The sequence below is a fragment of the Heptranchias perlo genome, unplaced genomic scaffold (assembly GCF_035084215.1).
Source record: "Heptranchias perlo isolate sHepPer1 unplaced genomic scaffold, sHepPer1.hap1 HAP1_SCAFFOLD_180, whole genome shotgun sequence".
In the NCBI taxonomy this organism is placed as follows: domain Eukaryota; kingdom Metazoa; phylum Chordata; class Chondrichthyes; order Hexanchiformes; family Hexanchidae; genus Heptranchias; species Heptranchias perlo.
In genome coordinates this window covers 308,836-330,209 of record NW_027139077.1, presented here as the reverse complement: position 1 = coordinate 330,209, position 21,374 = coordinate 308,836, and the positions used below count along the sequence as shown (strand labels likewise).

At 50.8% G+C, this 21,374-nt stretch overlaps 1 protein-coding gene across 2 annotated transcripts in view; it reads left to right on the top strand.

Annotated features, from left to right (window-relative positions):
- The window catches only part of LOC137309789 (E3 ubiquitin/ISG15 ligase TRIM25-like), a 32,048-nt gene extending 25,517 nt beyond the window's left edge, over window positions 1-6,531 (top strand). For both annotated transcript variants that reach the window (XM_067977816.1, XM_067977815.1), the window contains exon 6: window positions 3,225-6,531. In XM_067977816.1, the coding sequence (XP_067833917.1) occupies window positions 3,225-3,757 (533 nt within the window). In that variant the 3' untranslated portion in view covers window positions 3,758-6,531. The remainder of the gene's footprint in view (window positions 1-3,224) is intronic.
- The last annotated feature ends 14,843 nt before the right edge of the window (window positions 6,532-21,374 follow it).

The following is a 21,374-nucleotide window of genomic DNA, read 5'->3' as shown; positions in this document are numbered from 1 at the left end:
TAACAGGAGGGAGAGAGCCCAGGGCACACTCCTGTATTCAGGATGGGACAGTAACAGGAGGGAGAGAGCCCAGGGCACACTCCTGTATTCAGGATGGAACAGTAACAGGAGGGAGAGAGCCCAGGGCACACTCCTGTATTCAGGATGGGACAGTAACAGGAGGGAGAGAGCCCAGGGCACACTCCTGTATTCAGGATGTAACAGTAACAGGAGGGAGAGAGCCCAGGGCACACTCCTGTATTCAGGATGGGACAGTAACAGGAGGGAGAGAGCCCAGGGCACACTCCTGTATTCAGGATGGAACAGTAACAGGAGGGAGAGGGCCCAGGACACACTCCTGTATTCAGGATGGGACAGTAACAGGAGGGAGAGAGCCCAGGGCACACTCCTGTATTCAGGATGGGACAGTAACAGGAGGGAGAGGGCCCAGGGCACACTCCTGTATTCAGGATGGAACAGTAACAGGAGGGAGAGAGCCCAGGACACACTCCTGTATTCTGGATGGAACAGTAACAGGAGGGAGAGAGCCCAGGGCACACTCCTGTCTTCAGGATCGAACAGTAACAGGAGGGAGAGAGCCCAGGGCACACTCTTGTATTCAGGATGGGACAGCAACAGGAGGGAGAGAGTCCAGGGCACACTCCTGTATTCAGGATGGGACAGTAACAGGAGGGAGAGAGCCCAGGACACACTCCTGTATTCAGGATGGGACAGTAACAGCAGGGAGATGGCCCAGGGCACACTCCTGTATTCAGGATGGGACAGTAACAGCAGGGAGAGGGCCCAGGGCACACTCCTGTATTCAGGATGGGACAGCAACAGGAGGGAGAGAGTCCAGGGCACACTCCTGTATTCAGGATGGGACAGTAACAGGAGGGAGAGAGCCCAGGGCACACTCCTGTATTCAGGATGGAACAGTAACAGGAGGGAGAGAGCCCAGGGCACACTCCTGTATTCAGGATGTAACAGTAACAGGAGGGAGAGAGCCCAGGGCACACTCCTGTATTCAGGATGGGACAGTAACTGGAGGGAGAGAGCCCAGGGCACATTCCTGTATTCAGGATGGAACAGTAACAGGAGGGAGAGAGCCCAGGGCACACTCCTGTATTCAGGATGGAACAGTAACAGGAGGGAGAGAGCCCAGGGCACACTCCTGTATTCAGGATGGGACAGTAACAGGAGGGAGAGAGCCCAGGGCACACTCCTGTATTCAGGATGGAACAGTAACAGGAGGGAGAGAGCCCAGGGCACACTCCTGTATTCAGGATGTAACAGTAACAGGAGGGAGAGAGCCCAGGGCACACTCCTGTATTCAGGATGGAACAGTAACAGGAGGGAGAGAGCCCAGGGCACACTCCTGTATTCTGGATGGGACAGTAAAAGGAGAGAGAGAGCCCAGGGCACACTCCTGTATTCAGGATGGAACAGTAACAGGAGGGAGAGAGCTCAGGGCACACTCCTGTATTCAGGATGGAACAGTAACAGGAGGGAGAGAGCCCAGGGCACACTCCTGTATTCAGGATGGAACAGTAACAGGAGGGAGAGAGCCCAGGGCACACTCCTGTATTCAGGATGGGACAGTAACAGGAGGGAGAGAGCCCAGGGCACACTCCTGTATTCAGGATGGAACAGTAACAGGAGGGAGAGAGCCCAGGGCACACTCCTGTATTCAGGATGTAACAGTAACAGGATGGAGAGAGCCCAGGGCACACTCCTGTATTCAGGATGGGACAGTAACAGGAGGGAGAGAGCCCAGGGCACACTCCTGTATTCAGGATGGGACAGTAACAGGAGGGAGAGAGCCCAGGGCACACTCCTGTATTCTGGATGGAACGGTAACAGGAGGGAGAGAGCCCAGGGCACACTCCTGTATTCAGGATGGAACACTAACAGGAGGGAGAGAGCCCAGGGCACACTCCTGTATTCAGGATGGGACAGTAACAGGAGGGAGAGAGCCCAGGGCACACTCCTGTATTCAGGATGGAACAGTAACAGGAGGGGGAGAGCCCAGGACGCACTCCTGTATTCAGGATGGAACAGTAACAGGAGGGAGAGAGCTCAGGGCACACTCCTGTATTCAGGATGGGACAGTAACAGGAGGGAGAGAGCTCAGGGCACACTCCTGTATTCAGGATGGGACAGTAACAGGAGGGAGAAAGCTCAGGGCACACTCCTGTATTCAGGATGGAACAGTAACAGGAGGGAGAGAGCCCAGGGCACACTCCTGTATTCAGGATGGAACAGTAACAGGAGGGAGAGAGCCCAGGGCTCACTCCTGTATTCAGGATGGGACAGTAACAGGAGGGAGAGAGCCCAGGGCACACTCCTGTATTCAGGATGGGACAGTAACAGGAGGGAGAGAGCCCAGGGCACACTCCTGTATTCAGGATGGAACAGTAACAGGAGGGAGAGAGCCCAGGGCTCACTCCTGTATTCAGGATGGGACAGTAACAGGAGGGAGAGAGCCCAGGGCACACTCCTGTATTCAGGATGGGACAGTAACAGGAGGGAGAGAGCCCAGGGCACACTCCTGTATTCAGGATGGAACAGTAACAGGAGGGAGAGAGCCCAGGGCACACTCCTGTATTCAGGATGGGACAGTAACAGGAGGACGAGAGCCCAGGACACACTCCTGTATTCAGGATGGGACAGTAACAGGAGGGAGAGAGCCCAGGGCACACTCCTGTATTCAGGATGGGACAGTCACAGGAGGGAGAGAGCCCAGGGCACACTCCTGTATTCAGGATGGGACAGTAACAGGAGGGAGAGAGCCCAGGGCACACTCCTGTATTCAGGATGGGACAGTAACAGGAGGGAGAGAGCCCAGGACACACTCCTGTGAGCTGTGAGTTCCCAGTACAGCCAGTGCTGAGATTGTGGGGCTGTAACTGTGAGTCTGTGGGATGTGTTGTGTGCCGGTGAATCCCCTCCATTGTGTCTGGGAGAACGTGTGCACAGTGCCAGGGGCTTGTGTGATTAAACTGACTGCTAATGTGTGTCTCCACTGCAGTGTTTGCACTGAGTGTACAGCACTGGGACCCACACACTGCTATTTAACAGGGATTCTGATCAAAGGCCATTTATTTAACAGGGGATGAACACAGTCTCAGAGGTAATATGGGGCTGACAGTGTCTGGGAAATACTGACACTCCCACCCTGCAGCTGTCAATCATTGATGGGAGTGGAATAACCCTGTCTGACCAATCTCTTCTCTCCTCTCCAGGGCAAAGGTCAGCGATGAGCCTGGATCCAAAGACAGCAAACTGGAATTTGGTTCTGTCGGATGATCTGAGATCAGTAACACGGACTAAACAGAAACAGCCCTACCCACCTCACCCAGAGAGGTTTAAAGACGATCCCCAAGTCCTCTGCTCCCAGTGTTTCTCCTCAGGACCCCATTCCTGGGATGTGGAGACTGATGGGAAAGAGTGGAGAATAGGGATTGTGTGTGGGAGCGCAGAGAGAGAGGGGGAAGAGTCTGGTCTCGGGGTCAGCAGTAAATCCTGGTGTTTATGTTATGGTTTGTTTGGTGTTGATTCTCTCAGTGCCGGTCACAATTCCCGGTTCACTGACCTCCCACTGATCCCGTCTAAGAGCCGGATCCGAGTTCAGTTGGACTACGAGGCCGGGACTGTGTCATTTCACCGGGTCACTGACTCACTGACACATTTACACACATTTCAAACCACATTCACTGAACCCGTGTTTCCGGCATTTTATTGTTGGAAAAAAACATCCCTAAAACTGTTAAATTAATCCTGATAGTTCAGACTCAGTGATGTCACTTCCTCTTCAGGACTGATGTCACTTCCAGGTCTGCCCCTCGGATGATGTCACTTCCAGGACTGCTCTTCTGATGATGTCAGTTCCAGGTCTGCTCCATATGATGATGTCACTTCCAGGTCTGCCCCTCTGATGATGTCACTTCCGGGAGCGTGTCTCTGATGATGTCACTTCCAGGAGTGCCCCTCTGATGATGTCACTCCCCGCTCTGTCCCTCTGATGATGTCACTCCTGGCTCCGCCCCCTCTGATGATGTCACTTCCGGGAGCACCTCTCTGCTGACGGTATTTCCGGGTCCGCACCTCTAATTATGTCACTTCCAGCACTGCCCCTCTTTGTCAGGATCCGGGGTCTTTGTGATTTTCTTTGTGAGGATCGGTCACTAAAGCTAAAAATAGCTGCTTTTGGTTGAGTTTGCTTGTAATTCGTAGCGTTCCAATTAATTGTCTCCTTCAGTTGTAGAATTTTACCACTTTAGTTGCAGAATTGTAGTGGTATTAATCACAGTAGTGAATCAGAATAGTGGCAGGCACGACTGTATTAATCTCAGTAGTGAATGGTAGTGACAGGGCATGACTGTATTAATCTCAGTAGTGAATGGTAGTGACAGGGCACGACTGTATTAATCACAGTAGTGAATGGTCATGACAGGGCACGACTGTATGAATCACAGTTGTGAATGGTAGTGACAGGGCACGATCGTATGAATCTCAGTAGTGAATGGTAGTGACAGGGCACGACTGTATTAATGTCAGTAGTGAATGGTAGTGACAGGGCACGACTGTATTAATCTCAGTAGTGAATGGTAGTGACAGGGCACGACTGTGTTAATCTCAGTAGTGAATGGTAGTGACAGGGCACGGTCCCTTTAAAGTGCTGCTGTGAAAATCTGAGGCTGGGGTTTGAAATTGTTCTTTGACGGTCGCTCCAAACAGCGATGGTGAATCGACAGCCCGAGTTACACTGACTTCAGTGGGAAAGAAAATGGTGCGGGTGTAAAATGGGCTGTCCATTCACTATCGCCCGTGTTGCACTAACACCAGAGACTAATTTCACCCCCGGGGTCTCCTGGGCATCGCTGAGAGCTTCTGGGACTGCCCAGGGGGGGTAACACATCTGTCTGAAACTAAGCAAATGTATTGATTCATTGGACCAGACTGGGAACTTTTAATCTGTGTTTTATGGGGTGGTGATTTTTAGTTTATTGGACAGTAAGGTTCCTCCAGGGCTCACAACCAACATGAAATGGGAATATTATGGGATGTTTAACTTAATTCGACACGAGGAGGTGACTGAGTGTGTGAGACACAAACAGGAAAATTGCCCCACCAATTGGGGTCGACAATCAGCGTCCCAGGTGGTCATGGGTGATAATGGGACATTTTGTGATAACCAAAAACCAAAGGGTCAGGAAAACGATGTGTGAGTGACCGGTGAGAAACAAAGATCACCTGGGAACAACCCCCAAAGGGCATCAATCAGGAATCAATACACAATCCAGTGAAAGTCAGGAAAGGGGAGTTAACAATCGTTAATTGATCGCTTTCTCTTGGAGATGGTTGTGTCCTTGCTTATACTGAACAGTGAGAAGAATATTTTATAACCTGGGCTCCACCCGAGAGATCGGGACCATGCAGGGGGAGATAAGCAAAGACCTCCAGACACCCCCCGGTCTGTTGATCAGATAGCCTGAAAGCACAGGAATGGCTTGTATTTGATGTCACGTTCGGTGTGATTTTGGGAAACAGCTGTGTGTGTAAATGTGATATTTTGCACGTGAGGCAACCAGTCTGTGGAACGCATGATGGAGATGCCCTGAAGGACGGGTCTCAGACATGCTCAGTCACGTTGACAACACCACTACATGAAATGGTTAATGTGCTCAGGAGAGTGAGGACAGATACTGGATCACTACTGATTTACACTTGGTAATCAAGGCACTGACACATGCTCCATAGAGAAACCGACTAGTTAATGAAACAATCAGGACAGTGTTAAACACACTGGTCCCGATCAGAGGGATTGAAATTAAAGTAAAGATGGACATAGAATTTGGATTTCCAAAATTCAGGGTTGGATTCCTTCGAGTTAACAATGAAATTGGGACAACTGAGGGCCGGGGAGAAATAATACTGAGCCTGAATCATCCACAAGATGGATAATGGTAAAAAGGAGAGCTGGAGGATCTTTGAAGTCCAAGATTTCATGATGATATGGTAGTATTTGGGGGGAGCCTAGTTTCTGTAGTTTTCTGTGCAATGCATTATGATTTTCTTTGACTGTATCATGATGTGTGATATTAACCAAATGAAACTTAGATTAGAAGAGCAAATGGCTGGAGATCGGTCTGTGATGCTCACAGGATGAGGACCTTAGATAAGGCCCCAGGATCACACAAAGGAGGGTGGGGGGAGATTGTAGAAGATTAAGACTGAGAAGTAATGAGGGAAATCACTTTCTTAGATTACTTCTGTAGTTTAAAACCCCTAATATTAATAGACTGACAGTGCATTCGAAACAACGTAATGCTGAAATTGAAAAGGGGACCTCTACCCCTGGGGATCATGAATGGAGGGAGGTCGTCTATAATGTGGGACAGCATCCTTGGGTGAAAATCATGTCTCTGCTTTTTGTTATTATACAGCTTGTTATGATTGTAACACTTTTCTTTCTCATTTGTCGTATTTGAAATAACTTTTTTGTAAATGTGACGCTGATTAAACTTCTTGTAACAATGTTTAAACTTATCTGTGGTGAGTGCAATTCAGATTCAATGAATGGGTTAAAGTGAGTTGTTCGATCTCACACTCAATTGAGGGGCGACTGAAGGATTTTGGACTTTCAACACCAGTTATTAATTACCTGCTAAAGGAGCTGAGTTTGGTTAAAAATATTATTTCAACAAAGGAACGGTTAAACTGACTGTTCAAGACGACATGCTGGGAAGGTTGGCCAAATTGGAAAAGTTTCATTCAGCAGATTGTCTCGAAGGTTAAAGGTAAGACAGATGCAAGGCCTTGAAAGTCTGTGAGAAGCTGTTGTAAACATCAGATGCTGTCATATCAACTTGTTCAAACCATGGGAAAGAGAGAGAGGGAAAAGTAACAACAGTGAGTTTTGCCAGCAAGAGTGGGGAGAAGTGAGGAGGGAGTGGGGGAGAAGAGGGAAGAAGGGGAGGAGATTGGGGGTCGGGGAGGGAGGAAGAGAGGGGGAGGGGGGAGGGGGGGGATGCGGGGAGGGGGACGTGAGGCCTGGTTCCCACACTCCTCGTCGGCCAAGTTTTGTATCATCTGCAAATTTTGAAATTGTGCCCTCGACACCCAGGTCCAAATTGAAAAGAGAAGATTGTGAAGTTCAAATTAACCGATCGAAAACATTCCAAGTGAGCAAAGATTCATCAAAGAATTCACCACAATACATCTCTCAATAAATGCCCTGCTTCCCTCCACCTTTTACGAGTTGTTTTAATATATTTTCATTCTTTGTCACTGACACATAAATCAGAGGAGGAAATTTCAGCTGCAATGAGATTCCCGTGAGATGGGCCTTGTCCCATTAGCTGCAGTGTTACAAGAACAACAGAAACTTGTATTTATAAAGCACCTTTAACGTAGTAAAACATCACAATGTGCTTCACAGGAGCAATCAAACCAAAACTGACACCAAGGCAAAGAAAAAGACATTAGGTCAGGTGACCAAAAGCTTGGTCAAAGAGGTCGGTTTTAAGGAGAGTCTTAAAGGAGGAGAGAGAGGGGGAGAGGTTCAGGGAGGGAATTCCAGAGCTTAGGGCCGAGGCAGCTGAAGGCACGGCCGCCAATGGTGGAGCGATGAAAATCGGGGATGCACAACAGGCCAGAATTGAAGGAGCGCAGAGATCCCGGAGGATTGTAGGGCTGGAAGAGGTTACAGAGATAGGGAGGGGCGAGGCCAGGGAGGGATTTGAATACAACGATGAGAATTTTGAATTTACGGTGTTGCTGGACCGGGAACCAATGTAGGTCAGTGAGCACAGGGGTGATGGGTGAACGGGACTTGGTGCAAGTTAGGATACGGGCAGCAGAGTCTTGGATGGGCTGAAGTTTAAGGAGGGTGGAAATGGGAGGCCGGCCAGGAGAGCATTGGAATAGTCAAGTCTGGAGGTCACAAATGCATGGATGAGGGTTTCAGCAGCAGATGAGTTGAGGCAGGGGTGGAGACGGGTAATGTTGAGGTGGAAGTAGGCGGTCTTGGTGATGTTGAGAATATGGGTTCGGAAGCTCAGCTCAGGGTCCAATAGGACGCTAAGGTTGCAAACAGTCAGCATCAGACAGTGGTCAGGGAGAGGGATGGAGTCGGTGGCTCGGGAACGGAGTTTGTGGCGGGGACTGAAGACAATGGCTTCGGTCTTCCCAATATTTAGTTGGAGGGAATTTGTGCTCCTCCAGTACTGGATGTCGGACAAGCAGCGTGACAAATCAGAGAGAGTGGAGGGGTCGAGAGAGGTGGGGGTGAGGTCGAGCTGGGTGTCGTCAGAGTACATGTGGAACCCGACACTGTGTTTTCGGATGATGTCACCGAGAGGTAGCATGTAAATGAGAAATAGGAGGAGACCAAGCACAGATCCATGGGGAACTCCAGAGTTAACGGTACGGGAGATTTACTCTGTATCTAACCCGTGCTGTACCTGCCCTGGGAGTGTTTGATGAGTCAGGCTGAAGCATTTGCAACCATCTTCAGCCAGAAGTGCCGAGTGGATGATCCATCTCCGCCTCCTCCCGATATCCCCACCATCACAGAATCTAGTCTTCAGCCAATTCGATTCACTCCACGTGATATCAAGAAACAGCTGAGTGCACTGGATACAGCAAAGGCGATGGGCCCTGACAACATCCCAGCTGTAGTGCTGAAGACTTGTGCTCCAGAACTAGCTGCGCCTCGAGCCAAGCTGTTCCAGTACAGCTACAACACTGGCATCTACCCGACAATGTGGAAAATTGCCCAGGTATGTCCTGTCCACAAAAAGCAGGACAAATCCAATCCAGCCAATTACCGCCCCATCAGTCCACTCTCAATCATCAGTGAAGTGATGGAAGGTATCATCGACAGTGCTATCAAGCGGCACTTACTCACCAATAACCTGCTCACCGATGCTCAGTTTGGGTTCCGCCAGGACCACTCGGCTCCAGACCTCATTACAGCCTTGGTCCAAACATGGACAAAAGAGCTGAATTCCAGAGGTGAGGTGAGAGTGACTGCCCTTGACATCAAGGCAGCATTTGACCGAGTGTGGCACCAAGGAGCCCTCGTAAAATTGAAATCAATGGGAATCAGCGGGAAAACTCTCCAGTGGCTGGAGTCATACCTGGCACAAAGGAAGATGGTCGTGGTTGTTGGAGGCCAATCATCTCAGCCCCAGGGCATTGCTGCAGGAGTTCCTCAGGGCAGTGTCCTTGGCCCAACCATCTTCAGCTGCTTCATCAATGACCTTCCCTCCATAAGGTCAGAAATAGGGATGTTCGCTGATGATTGCACAGTGCTCAGTTCCATTTGCAACCCCTCAGATAATGAAGCAGTCTGTGCCCGCATGCAGCAAGACCTGGACAACATCCAGGCTTGTGCTGATAAGTGGCAAGTCTCATTCGAAAAACGACACTTCCTCAGTACTGCCCCTCCGATAGTGCAGCACTCCCTCAGTACTGCCCCTCCGATAGTGCAGCACTCCCTCAATACTGACCCTCCGATAGTGCAGCACTCCCTCAGTACTGCCCCTCCGATAGTGCAGCACTCCCTCAGTACTGCCCCTCCAAGAGTGCAACACTCCCTCAGCACTGTCCCACCGACAGTGCCGCACTCCCTCAGCACTGACCCTCCAACAGTGCCACACTCCCTCAGTACTGCCCCTCCCAAAGTGCGGCGCTCCCTCAGTACTGCCCCTCCGACAGTGCCGCGCTCCCTCAGTACTGCCCCTCCGACAGTGCGGCGCTCCCTCAGTACTGCCCCTCCGACAGTGCAGCACTCCCTCAGTACTGACCCTCCGACAGTGCAGCGCTCCCTCAGTACTGCCCCTCCGACAGTGCGGCACTCCCTCAGTACTGACCCTCCGACAGTGCAGCGCTCCCTCAGTACTGACCCTCCGACAGTGCAGCACTCCCTCAGTACTGACCCTCCGACAGTGCAGCGCTCCCTCAGTACTGACCCTCCGACAGTGCAGCACTCCCTCAGTACTGACCCTCCGACAGTGCAGCACTCCCTCAGTACTGACCCTCCGACAGTGCAGCGCTCCCTCAGTACTGACCCTCCGACAGTGCAGCGCTCCCTCAGTACTGACCCTCCGACAGTGCAGCACTCCCTCAGTACTGACCCTCCGACAGTGCAGCACTCCCTCAGTACTGACCCTCTGACAGTGCAGCACTCCCTCAGTACTGCCCCTCCGACAGTGCAGCACTCCCTCAGTACTGACCCTCCGACAGTGCAGCACTCCCTCAGTACTGACCCTCCGACAGTGCAGCACTCCCTCAGTACTGACCCTCCGACAGTGCCGCGCTCCCTCAGTACTGCATTGAAGTTTCAGTCTGGATTATGTGCTCACGTCTCTCGAGTGGAGATTGATCCCACGACCTTCTGATTCAGAGGCCATTCGGTCCATCGTGCCTGTGCCGGCTCTTTGAAAGAGCTATCCAATTCGTCCCACTCCCCTGCTCTTTCCCATAACTCTGTAAATTTTTCCCCTTCAAGTATTTATTCAATTCCCTTTTGAGATTTTCTATTGAATCTGCTTCCCCCGCCCTTTCAGGCAGCACATTCCAGATCAGAACAACTCGCTGCGTAAAAACATTCTCCTCATCTCCCCTCTGGTTCTTTTGCCAATTACCTTAAATCTGTGTCCTCTGGTTATCGACCCTCCTGCCACTGGAAACAGTTTCTCCTTATTTACTCTATCAAAACACTTCATGATTTGAACACCTCTGTTAAATCTCCCCTTAACCTTCTCTGCTCTGAGGAGAACAATCCCAGCTTCTCCAGTCTCTCCCCATAACTGAAGTCCCTCATCCCTGGTCCCATTCTAGTAAATCTCCTCTGCACCCTCTCCAAGGCCTTGAGATCATTCCTAAAGTGCGGTGCCCAGAATTGGACACAATCCTCCAGCTGAGGCCTAACCAGTGATTTATAAAGGTTTAGCATAACTTCCTTGCTCTTGTACTCTCTGCCTCTGTTTATAAAGCCAAGGTTCAACCAACTGACCATTAAACCCCTCACAGGAGGTCCACTAGTGATTGAAAGTTAAATCAGGATTTCCCAGCACAAATTCTCCCTGAGACAGATTCAACAGCCCGTCCCCTGAGCTCGGGGGAACTGACGAGGGCTGATTTAATTCCATCTTCGATTTCATTGTAATTCAACCGAATCATGCTGTACAAATAATCTCCTGTTGGGCTTTATCTGAATGGAGATGAGAGGCTTGTCATGGTTGACACCTGGAACAAACTCCATCACATTCACCGAGTCCTGCTGGGGATTGGTCGAATTGTAAAGGGTCCCTGGACCAGTGACTGATGGAGAACAGTCAGAAAACTCCCCATACAGACATTTCCAAACCTCAGGTCAGTGCTCTGTCACGGCCAGAATCGTGACTCGCCTCGGAGTCAGAAGGTCGTGGGTTCAAGTCCCACTCCAGAGACTCGAGCCCATAATCCAGGCCGACACTCCATATCACACGAAGGGCCCAAACCTCTCCACCATTCTCCAGCGTTCCCGGGAAGATCAAAGGTTTCTTCCTGTAATCTCTGCGGCTCAAAGATGGTCACAGACGAGTTTGGGAATCAATGTTTCTCTCAATGGGCTGATGGAATTCACAAAGGGGGAGTCAGAGCTCGGCTGTGAGAGTGAGCTCAGGAACATTAGAGATAAGTCCCAGAGAGTGACCTTCGGAAGGTCAGAGAATGGGTGACCTTTGGAGATGGTGTTTAGCCTCAGACCCTGGGCAGGTAATCTCTGTACCTTGTGTGTTAACCCAGAATGGGAGTCTGCGGGGAGCTGATTTGCCTGAACTGATGTGCCATCGAGTGCAGTTTGTAAACAAGGCTCTGGCTGTGAGTGAGGAAGTGTCGAAATGTCATTTCCAGTCCAGCTCTTTCACAGCACTTTGTGTTTCCATCAAACCCTCACAAGGACCTTCTCACCAGCTCCCTGAACAGTCAGTCAGGGCGTCTGAGAGACATTTAGGAGATTACAGAGATAGGGAGGGGTGAGGCCATGTGAAGATCAACTGTCTGTTAGGTTCTGTGGGCAGAGGAATGTTTCCTCCCTCAGGGACAGAAACTGTCAGTCAGACACGGTTTGGGTGAAAGTTTTGTCACTCTGAATATTTCTGTCCCCTCGGATGGAGCTGAGCTCTGGGCCTGAGTGAGGAACCTGTGGGAATGAGTTGATGTGAAGGGGCTGAGGTGGACAGTGTGTCTGCTGTCTCCCTTCTCTCCCACTCTGCTCTATAAGCTTCATATCATCGGGTACCTGAACTCTACTGATTGTTTCTGGATGTGGAACCTTCCCTGGTTAATGGAACCATTGAACTGTGAGTCCTGTTACTGGGAAAGTGCTCGATCTGCAGACAGGGTTGCAAGGTGTGTAATACGGGGAGAGAATCACTGGCCTTACACTGGGAGTTGCCTTTCCTTCACTCTCAGAACTTTCATCAAATATATTTTTACTGCACATTATATTTCAGCTGGAAAGTGATTCAAAGAGTAAAGTTTCTCTTATGATTTCTGTATTATTGGATTCCTCTGACACGTGATATTAATAAAAGCTGGGGGTGAGTTACAGTCTGACCCCAGGGTGACCCTGCAGGTTTTGTGATGTCCTTTGCCTGAACTGGGGCTGGTTGAATATTTAAGGCACTGAGTGAGCGGGGGAGGGGGGAGGTTTCTGTGGGCCCCACAGAGAGGAGTGAGACTGGTCGTCCATTGGAGGTTTGGGGTCTCCCCCCACTGCTCCCTCTGAGGATCAGGGTTCAGCCTCTCTCCGTCCAGTAACCCCGGGGCCCATTGGAATCTGGACATTGCTTCAGGATCCGACAACACACAGAGGAATCTCACTCCCACTATTTCCTTCTTTCACAAGAAACCCATCGCTCGTCTCTCCTGTGACCGGGGGAAACTCTTACAAAATACTTTTATTATCAATTCTTTGGGATGTGGTCATTGCTGGAAAGGCCGGCATTCATTGCCCATCCCCAGTTGCCCCTTGAGAAGGTGGTGATGGGCCTTCTTCTTGAACCGCTGCAGTCCGTGTGGTGAAGGTTCTCCCACAGTGCTGTTCGGTCGGGAGTTCCAGGATTTGGACCCAGTGACGATGAAGGAACGGCCGATACATGTCCAAGTCGGGATGGTGTGTGACTCGGAGGGGAACTTGGAGGTGACGGTGTTCCCATGCACCTGCTGCCCTTGTCCTTCCAGGTGGTGGAGGTGGTGGGTTTGGGAGGTGTTGTTGAAGAAGCCTTGGCGAGTTACTTGGTGTGATTATTGTGTTGGTGCTGAATGTGAGAGGAATCCATCTCCCCATCACAGCTCACATTATTCAGAAACACTTCACACAACTTTACACTTTGACCCCAGCTGATTGATGGCGGTGATATTAGGGCCAATAACAATTAATAACCTGGACCCTTTGTACAAGGGAAGGATGGAGTGAATATTATGGAGATTAACTACAGAATTAAGAGCTTGTTTTTGGTATTAATCCCTCGTCATGACATCAAACACCAACTTTCTCCGTTGATCTTTAACAGTTTCGATGTTGACGACTTGGACTCAAAGCTCGATCTCCATTCACTGGTTTAAAGGCCTCTCGTGAAGTGAGCTTTTCATATTTCAAACTGAAGCCTTTCCCTATCACTGAGGTCAGAGCCCGTTGGCAATATCTTCCTGTCATTTCACTCACTGAGCACTTTCTCCTTAAATGGCAGCTCACTGGGGACAGATCTCCAATCAGGGAAAAGATGACACCACCCTTCTCTTCACTCAAACTAAAGCAAAATACTGCGGACGCTGCAAATCAGAACTCAAACCCGAGAATGCTGGAAACACTCAGCAGGTCAGGCAGCATCTGTGGGGAGAGAAACAGAGTGAATGTTTCAGGTCGATGACCTTTCATCAGAACAATCTGTCTCTCTCCCCACAGACGCTGCCTGACCTGCTGAGTGTTTCCAGTATTCTCGGCTTTGATTTCTTTCTCTTCACTCTGAGGGGCTGCGGGAGTTTATTGACCGACGGCCGTTGTATGTTCAGTAATTTTACACGTCCCTTGGTCAGGACCAGGGGTGATTCTGGGATCAAAAAGCCCCTGTGACATCCTGGGATCCGTTTCCCAGTGAGCGTCGCTCCCTAAAGGGAATCTCCCGGATCAGAGAGTCTCCCCGAGAGATCCCGACATCGGGGAGTAAATGTGCAGTTACTCGATCTCACACTCCTGTGTCACACTCATTCTGTATCACACTCCTTCTGTCCCCTCCTCCTCCTCCACTTTGTGTTTGGGGCAAATCCCTTGGGGAATTCTGATGGAAGTGGTGACAGAATTAACCAGCGTTGAGTTACAGACTGAATCATCAGATTAAACTCAGGAGATTCATGAAATGAGGGAAAAATCTGCAAAAAAAAGAGAATTTTCTCGGCTGATTGTGAACAATCTGCACTTTTGTGTAAAAAAAAACCCCTAAAAATTCAGCGTAACTTTAAAAGGAAAGATGATAAAACTAAAAGCTGTGGAAAGGACGGAGGTTTGTGTTGTTTTGCCAGGATGTCACTGCACTAAATGGGAAATGGATTCACCGAATGGCAGAGTCGGAATATCAAATCAGGCCGGAGAAATCAATGGGAAGGTGCTGAGTGATGTGATCACATCTCAGCCCTGGGCACGGAGGGAATGGGAATCCATCTCAGGATCAATCTCTCACATCAATGGTGCCGAGTTGTGGAACTGCCCCCAGTGTTTCAGTGTCTCCACTCATTTCATGACCAGATTTGAAATCTCCCGCCTGTCTCTCTGGGCTTTCCTCACTCATCATTTCACAATTGGAGATCTCACTCGGTGCGATTTCTAACAGTTCGAGAATTCAGGAGTCAGTCGTGGCTCAGTGGGTGGCTCTCTCGCCCCTGAGTCAGAAGGTCATGGGTTCAAGTCCCACTCCAGAGACTTGAGCACAAAATCCAGGCTGACACTCCCAGTGCAGTACTGAGGGATTGCAGCACTGTCGGAGGGTCAGCACTGAGGGAGTGTTGCACTGTCGGAGGGTCAGTACTGAGGGAGTGCTGCACTGTCGGAGGGTCAGTACTGAGGGAGTGCTGCACTGTCGGAGGGTCAGTACTGAGGGAGTGCTGCACTGTCGGAGGGTCAGTACTGAGGGAGCGCTGCACTGTCGGAGGGTCAGTACTGAGGGAGTGCAGCACTGTCGGAGGGTCAGCACTGAGGGAGCGCTGCACTGTCGGAGGGTCAGTACTGAGGGAGTGCTGCACTGTCGGAGGGTCAGTACTGAGGGAGTGCTGCACTGTCGGTTGATCAGTACTGAGGGAATGCTGCACTGTCGGAGGGTCAGTACTGAGGGAGTGCAGCACTGTCGGAGGGTCAGTACTGAGGGAGTGCTGCACTGTCAGAGGGTCAGTACTGAGGGAGTGCTGCACTGTCGGAGGGTCAGCACTGAGGGAGCGCTGCACTGTCGGAGGGTCAGTACTGAGGGAGTGCTGCACTGTCGGAGGGTCAGTACTGAGGGAGTGCTGCACTGTCGGTTGATCAGTACTGAGGGAATGCTGCACTGTCGGAGGGTCAGTACTGAGGGAGTGCAGCACTGTCGGAGGGTCAGTACTGAGGGAGTGCTGCACTGTCAGAGGGTCAGTACTGAGGGAGTGCTGCACTGTCGGAGGGTCAGTACTGAGGGAGCGCTGCACTGTCGGAGGGTCAGTACTGAGGGAGTGCTGCACTGTCGGAGGGTCAGTACTGAGGGAGCGCTGCACTGTCGGAGGGTCAGGACTGAGGGAGCGCTGCACCGTCGGAGGGTCAGTACTGAGGGAGCGCTGCACCGTCGGAGGGTCAGTACTGAGGGAGTGCGGCACTGTCGGAGGGTCAGTACTGAGGGAGTGCGGCACTGTTGGAGGGTCAGTACTGAGGGAGTGCGGCACTGTCGGAGGGTCAGTACTGAGGGAGTGCGGCACTGTCGGAGGGTCAGTACTGAGGGAGTGGTGCACTGTCGGAGGGTCAGTACTGAGGGAGTGGTGCACTGTCGGAGGGTCAGTACTGAGGGAGCGCTGCACTGTCGGAGGGTCAGTACTGAGGGAGTGCGGCACTGTCGGAGGGTCAGTACTGAGGGAGTGCGGCACTGTCGGAGGGTCAGTACTGAGGGAGTGCGGCACTGTTGGAGGGTCAGTACTGAGGGAGTGCGGCACTGTCGGAGGGTCAGTACTGAGGGAGTGCGGCACTGTCGGAGGGTCAGTACTGAGGGAGTGCTGCACTGTCGGAGGGTCAGTACTGAGGGAGTGCGGCACTGTCGGAGGGTCAGTACTGAGGGAGTGCTGCACTGTGGGAGGGTCGATACTGCGGGAGTGCTGCACTGTCAGAGGGTCAGTACTGAGGGAGTGCTGCACTGTCAGAGGGTCAGTACAGAGGGAGTGCTGCACTGTCGGAGGGTCAGTATCGAGGGAGCGCTGCACTGTTGGAGGTGCTGTCTTAAGGGTGAGATGTTAAACTGAAGCCCTCTCTGCCTTCTCAGGTGGATGTAAACTTTTCAAAGATAAGCAGGAGAGTTCTCGCCAATATTTATCCCACAACCAACATCACTAAAACAGATTTTCTGATCATTATCTCATTGCTATTGTGGGATCTTGCTGTGCGCAAACAATCACATCAACAGACGTCACAAGGGAAATATTTACTGTCTCTGGTGACAAGATGTCCAGTGAGGGTTAAATCATATTGAAATAAATAGGTCGTAAAGATCAATAATTCAAAGATGTGTTACTTTATTCTGTCTGCAGTCAGTTAAAATATAAATCTTATCCCTGAGCCCAAGGGTCAGGGAGGGTCTGTGGGAAAGTATTTGTGTTTCTGTGTGTTAAGTTTCCAGTCACCTGTTTATCATTGTCGATGTTTCTTTGTAAACTTCTCCCTTCTTCCTCCTTCATTGTTACAACCATTTCATCTTCCCTTTCACTCCCTCTCACTGCCCACCATTCACTGGATGGGAGGGTGGTCATGTAACTCACTCCCAGACCTCTGTCACAGCTGCTGGAACATCAGGGGACAGGGACAGGGGAAGGGCCTTCGACTCAAACAAGGACATCCCTTTCAACAAAGGAACAACTTGCATTTTTATTGCTCTTTTCACAACCTCAGGACGTCCCAAAGTGTTTCTTTTCTCTCTTTGTTGGTTTGAAGTGGGGATTCATTGATTGGAGACTGAGCTTGTTATCGAGCATCATTCAGACACCAGTCCATTGAGACCAGACTCTGTTCTCAGCCTCCACTTCACTAATTGTCACCATTGGGTAGAATGGGCCCAAACTCTCTGGGGTTTAGGAGAATGAGAGGTGATCTCATTGAAACATATAAGATTCTGAGGGGGCTTGACAGGGTAGATGCTCAGAGGCTGTTTCCCCTGGCTGGAGAGTTTAGAACTAGGGGGCACAGTCTCAGGATAAAGGGGTCGGCCATTTAAGACTGAGATGAGGAGGAATTTCTTCACTCAGAGGGTTGTGAATCTTTGGAATTCTCTACCCCAGAGGGCTGTGGATGCTGAGTCGTTGAGTATATTCAAGACTGAGATCGATGGATATTTGGACTGTCGGGAAATCAAGGGATATGTGGATCGGGCGGGAAAGTGGAGTTGATGTGGAAGATCAGCCATGATCTGATTGAATGGCGGAGCAGGCTCGAGGGGCCGAATGGCCGACTCCTGCTCCTATTTCTTATGTTCTTATCTCCTGATCTTCAAAGTGCAACTGATGAGATTCGCCCTCTCACCACAAGCTCATTCCCTGATTGATGTCAATAATAAAACCAATCAGCTCCAAATAAAATGGAGCAATCAATGAGAAATGAGGGGAGGCGATGAGTTTGTGAATAAACAGACGCTTCAGTTATAGATTCAGGGCGGTGCTGGAAGACCCAATGAGCCCAGGAGCTGCCTCGTGTTCAGGGTCCAATAAGGTCACGGTTGGGAGTTAATTTGTGGATCAAATCCTCTGCACTGTGAAAAACACTTTCTATAAAACAATCACTGTCCCTCCCCCTCCCCAAGGGCACTGAGGCCAAATGTGCTGCCCGTACTGTGGTTCTAGCTGAGTGTGATGGGTCAGGGGTGACCAGGGGTCAGGCCTACAGGTTATGTGAGGCCAGGTGGAGGTTAGATGTCAGGAGGTGGTTCTTTCCCCGGGGAATCGTGGGCCTCTGGAACAGGCTGCCGGCTCGTGCGGTGGACACCGATTCACTGAATTCCTTCGAGCGAGAGCTGGACCTGTTTCTGTCTGGGGCGGAGATCTCCTGGTACAAAAGGTCGGTACCTGGTGACATTAATCAGGGTCAGAGTGACCTCCTGGACTAGTTTCAATCACCAAGGGGGGTCGGAGAGGAATTTCCCAGATTTTTCCCCTAATTGTCCTGGGTTTTTATCTGTTTTCTTGCCTCTCCCAGGAGATCCCATGGATTCCGGGTGGGTGGGGAGTGTCTGTATTGTGAAGCATTGGGCACCGTGACTATATGGGACAGGCTGGATGGACCAGAGGGTCTTCTCCTGTCCGTCCGTTTTGTAATATTTCTATGTTCAGAAAATCTTCAGAATAAAATCAGGGACCGACAGCAGCTTGGATTTATCTCTGGAATTTTTGGGAAATCCCGCTGTCATCGAAGGGTTAAAACTGCGGAGGAGGCAAAGCCCAAGAGAATCAACTCCGATCTGAGGGAGTTTTGGATTTCCTGCTGAAATATGTGAATATAAATCACACACTCGAGTTAATACCGGCCGCAGGTTCATCACTTTGTAATTTCTCCTGTTCCCAACATTATTCTTCATATTCCAGTAGAATCTTGTGGGGTAAAATCAGTCAAAGTCCAGGAACCAGTTCCAGATCTCCAGACTCACTGACCACAACCACCAATGTTAAACCCGGGCTGATTATTACGCTTCTCACTGAGGGTGAGGGGAGAATGTGATTCAAACACAATGCAGAGGAGATTTACCAGAATGGGAGCAGGGATGAGGGACTTCAGTTATGTGGAGAGACTGGAGAAGCTGGGATTGTTCTCCTAAGAGCAGAGAAGGTTAAGGGGAGATTTAATAGAGGTGTTCAAAATGATGAGTGGCTTTGATAGAGCAGAGAGGGAGAAACTGTTTCCAGTGGCAGGAGGGTCGGTAACCAGAGGACACAGATTTAAGGTAATTGGCAAAAGGTTTGGGGGGAAATGAGGAGAATTTTTTTGACGCAGCGAGTTGTTCTGATCTGGAATGTGCTGCCTGACAGAGTGGTGGAAGCAGATTCAATAATAACTTTCAAAAGGGAATTGGATCAATACTTGAAAAGGAGAAATTTGCAGTGTTATGGGGAAAGAGCGGGGGATTGGGACTAATTGGATAGCTCTTTCAAACAGCCAGCACAGACACAATGGGCTGAATGGCCTCCTTCTCCGATGGATGATTCTATCATTCTATGATTCTGTCCTTAATAATACGACAGGCACACTCCTGAACATAAGAAATAGGGACCACTGATGGGAGTGACCAGACCTGGTGAAGCCCTGAACCCTGAACCCATAAACCTTGAACCCAGAACCCTGGGGAATGTCTAAGGTGGATGTGAAATTTGTAACACTTGGTACAACACTCCTGCGTTTATAAAGCAACGTATCGAGTGATGCCATGGGAGATCTGCTGGAAATCTTAAACAATGTCCTCTGTAAAAATTAGAATAATGTACAAATGTTAATTGCTCTTTTTGTAGTGAGCAGAGGGGAGATTCATTGGATCAGTTGTCTGGTGGAGTCAGGATAAAATAATCTGATTAATATGAGAATTAGGACTTCAATTCCAATCAATTAAAATCTCATCAAATAATCTCCAGTAATGAGCGCGAGTGATTGGCATCGATCGTATCCAGCTGGTGAATTATTAATGGAGGAAATTATATTCACAGCTCTTCATTCACAATTAAAACCTGTCCTTATTAGTTGATTTTAGCTGCACTCATTACATTAGAACCGCTGTTACCACTGCCACTCCTCCCCGAACCACTGCCACTCCTCCCCGAACACTGCCACTCCTCCCCGGACCACCGCCACTCCTCCCCGGACCACCGCCACTCCTCCCCGGACCACCGCCACTCCTCCCCGGACCACCGCCACTCCTCCCCCAACCACCGCCACTCCTCCCCCAACCACCGCCACTCCTCCCCCAACCACCGCCACTCCTCCCCCAACCACCGCCACTCCTCCCCCAACCACCGCCACTCCTCCCCCAACCACCGCCACTCCTCCCCCAACCACCGCCACTCCTCCCCCAACCACCGCCACTCCTCCCCCAACCACCGCCACTCCTCCCCCAACCACCGCCACTCCTCCCCGAACCACCGCCACTCCTCCCCGAACCACCGCCACTCCTCCCCGAACCACCGCCACTCCTCCCCTAACCACCGCCACTCCTCCCCTAACCACCGCCACTCCTCCCCGAACCACCGCCACTCCTCCCCGAACCACCGCCACTCCTCCCCGAACACTGCCACTCCTCCCCGAACCACCGCCACTCCTCCCCGAACCACCGCCACTCCTCCCCGAACCACCGCCACTCCTCCCCTAACCACCGCCACTCCTCCCCGAACCACCGCCACTCCTCCCCGAACCACCGCCACTCCTCCCCGAACCACCGCCACTCCTCCCCTAACCACCGCCACTCCTCCCCTAACCACCGCCACTCCTCCCCTAACCACCGCCACTCCTCCCCTAACCACCGCCACTCCTCCCCTAACCACTGCCACTCCTCCCCTAACCAATGCCACTCCTCCCCTAACCAATGCCACTCCTCCCCTAACCACTGCCACTCCTCCCCTAACCACTGCCACTCCCAGTGTCACTCTGTGAATTCCTGCCCTCTTTTAATCCAATAACTGTAATGTAAACAAACCCAGCTCGAATATTCTTTATTAATGAATTGACACTAATTCTGGGCCAGGAATTACAGTAACTGTCGGGAGGTTGGTGTGTCGAGGGGAGAATGGTTTCTGTAACGATGGGATCCAAAGGTTGCAGCAATGAGGAAAGTGTATTTCAGAATAGTTATTCCTGGTGTTCCTGTTCACACTCACACTGTCAGACCAGAATCTGCCCTCCCCGACACTAACAGGGTCACTCCCTGTTCACACTCACACTGTCAGACCAGAATCTGCCCTCCCCGACACTAACAGGGTCACTCCCTGTTCACACTCACACTGTCAGACCAGAATCTGCCCTCCCCGACACTAACAGGGTCACTCCCTGTTCACACTCACACTGTCAGACCAGAATCTGCCCTCCCCGACACTAACAGGGTTTAATACTGTTCTCTCGATCTCCGTCAAGTGTCAAAAACAAATTAAAATCC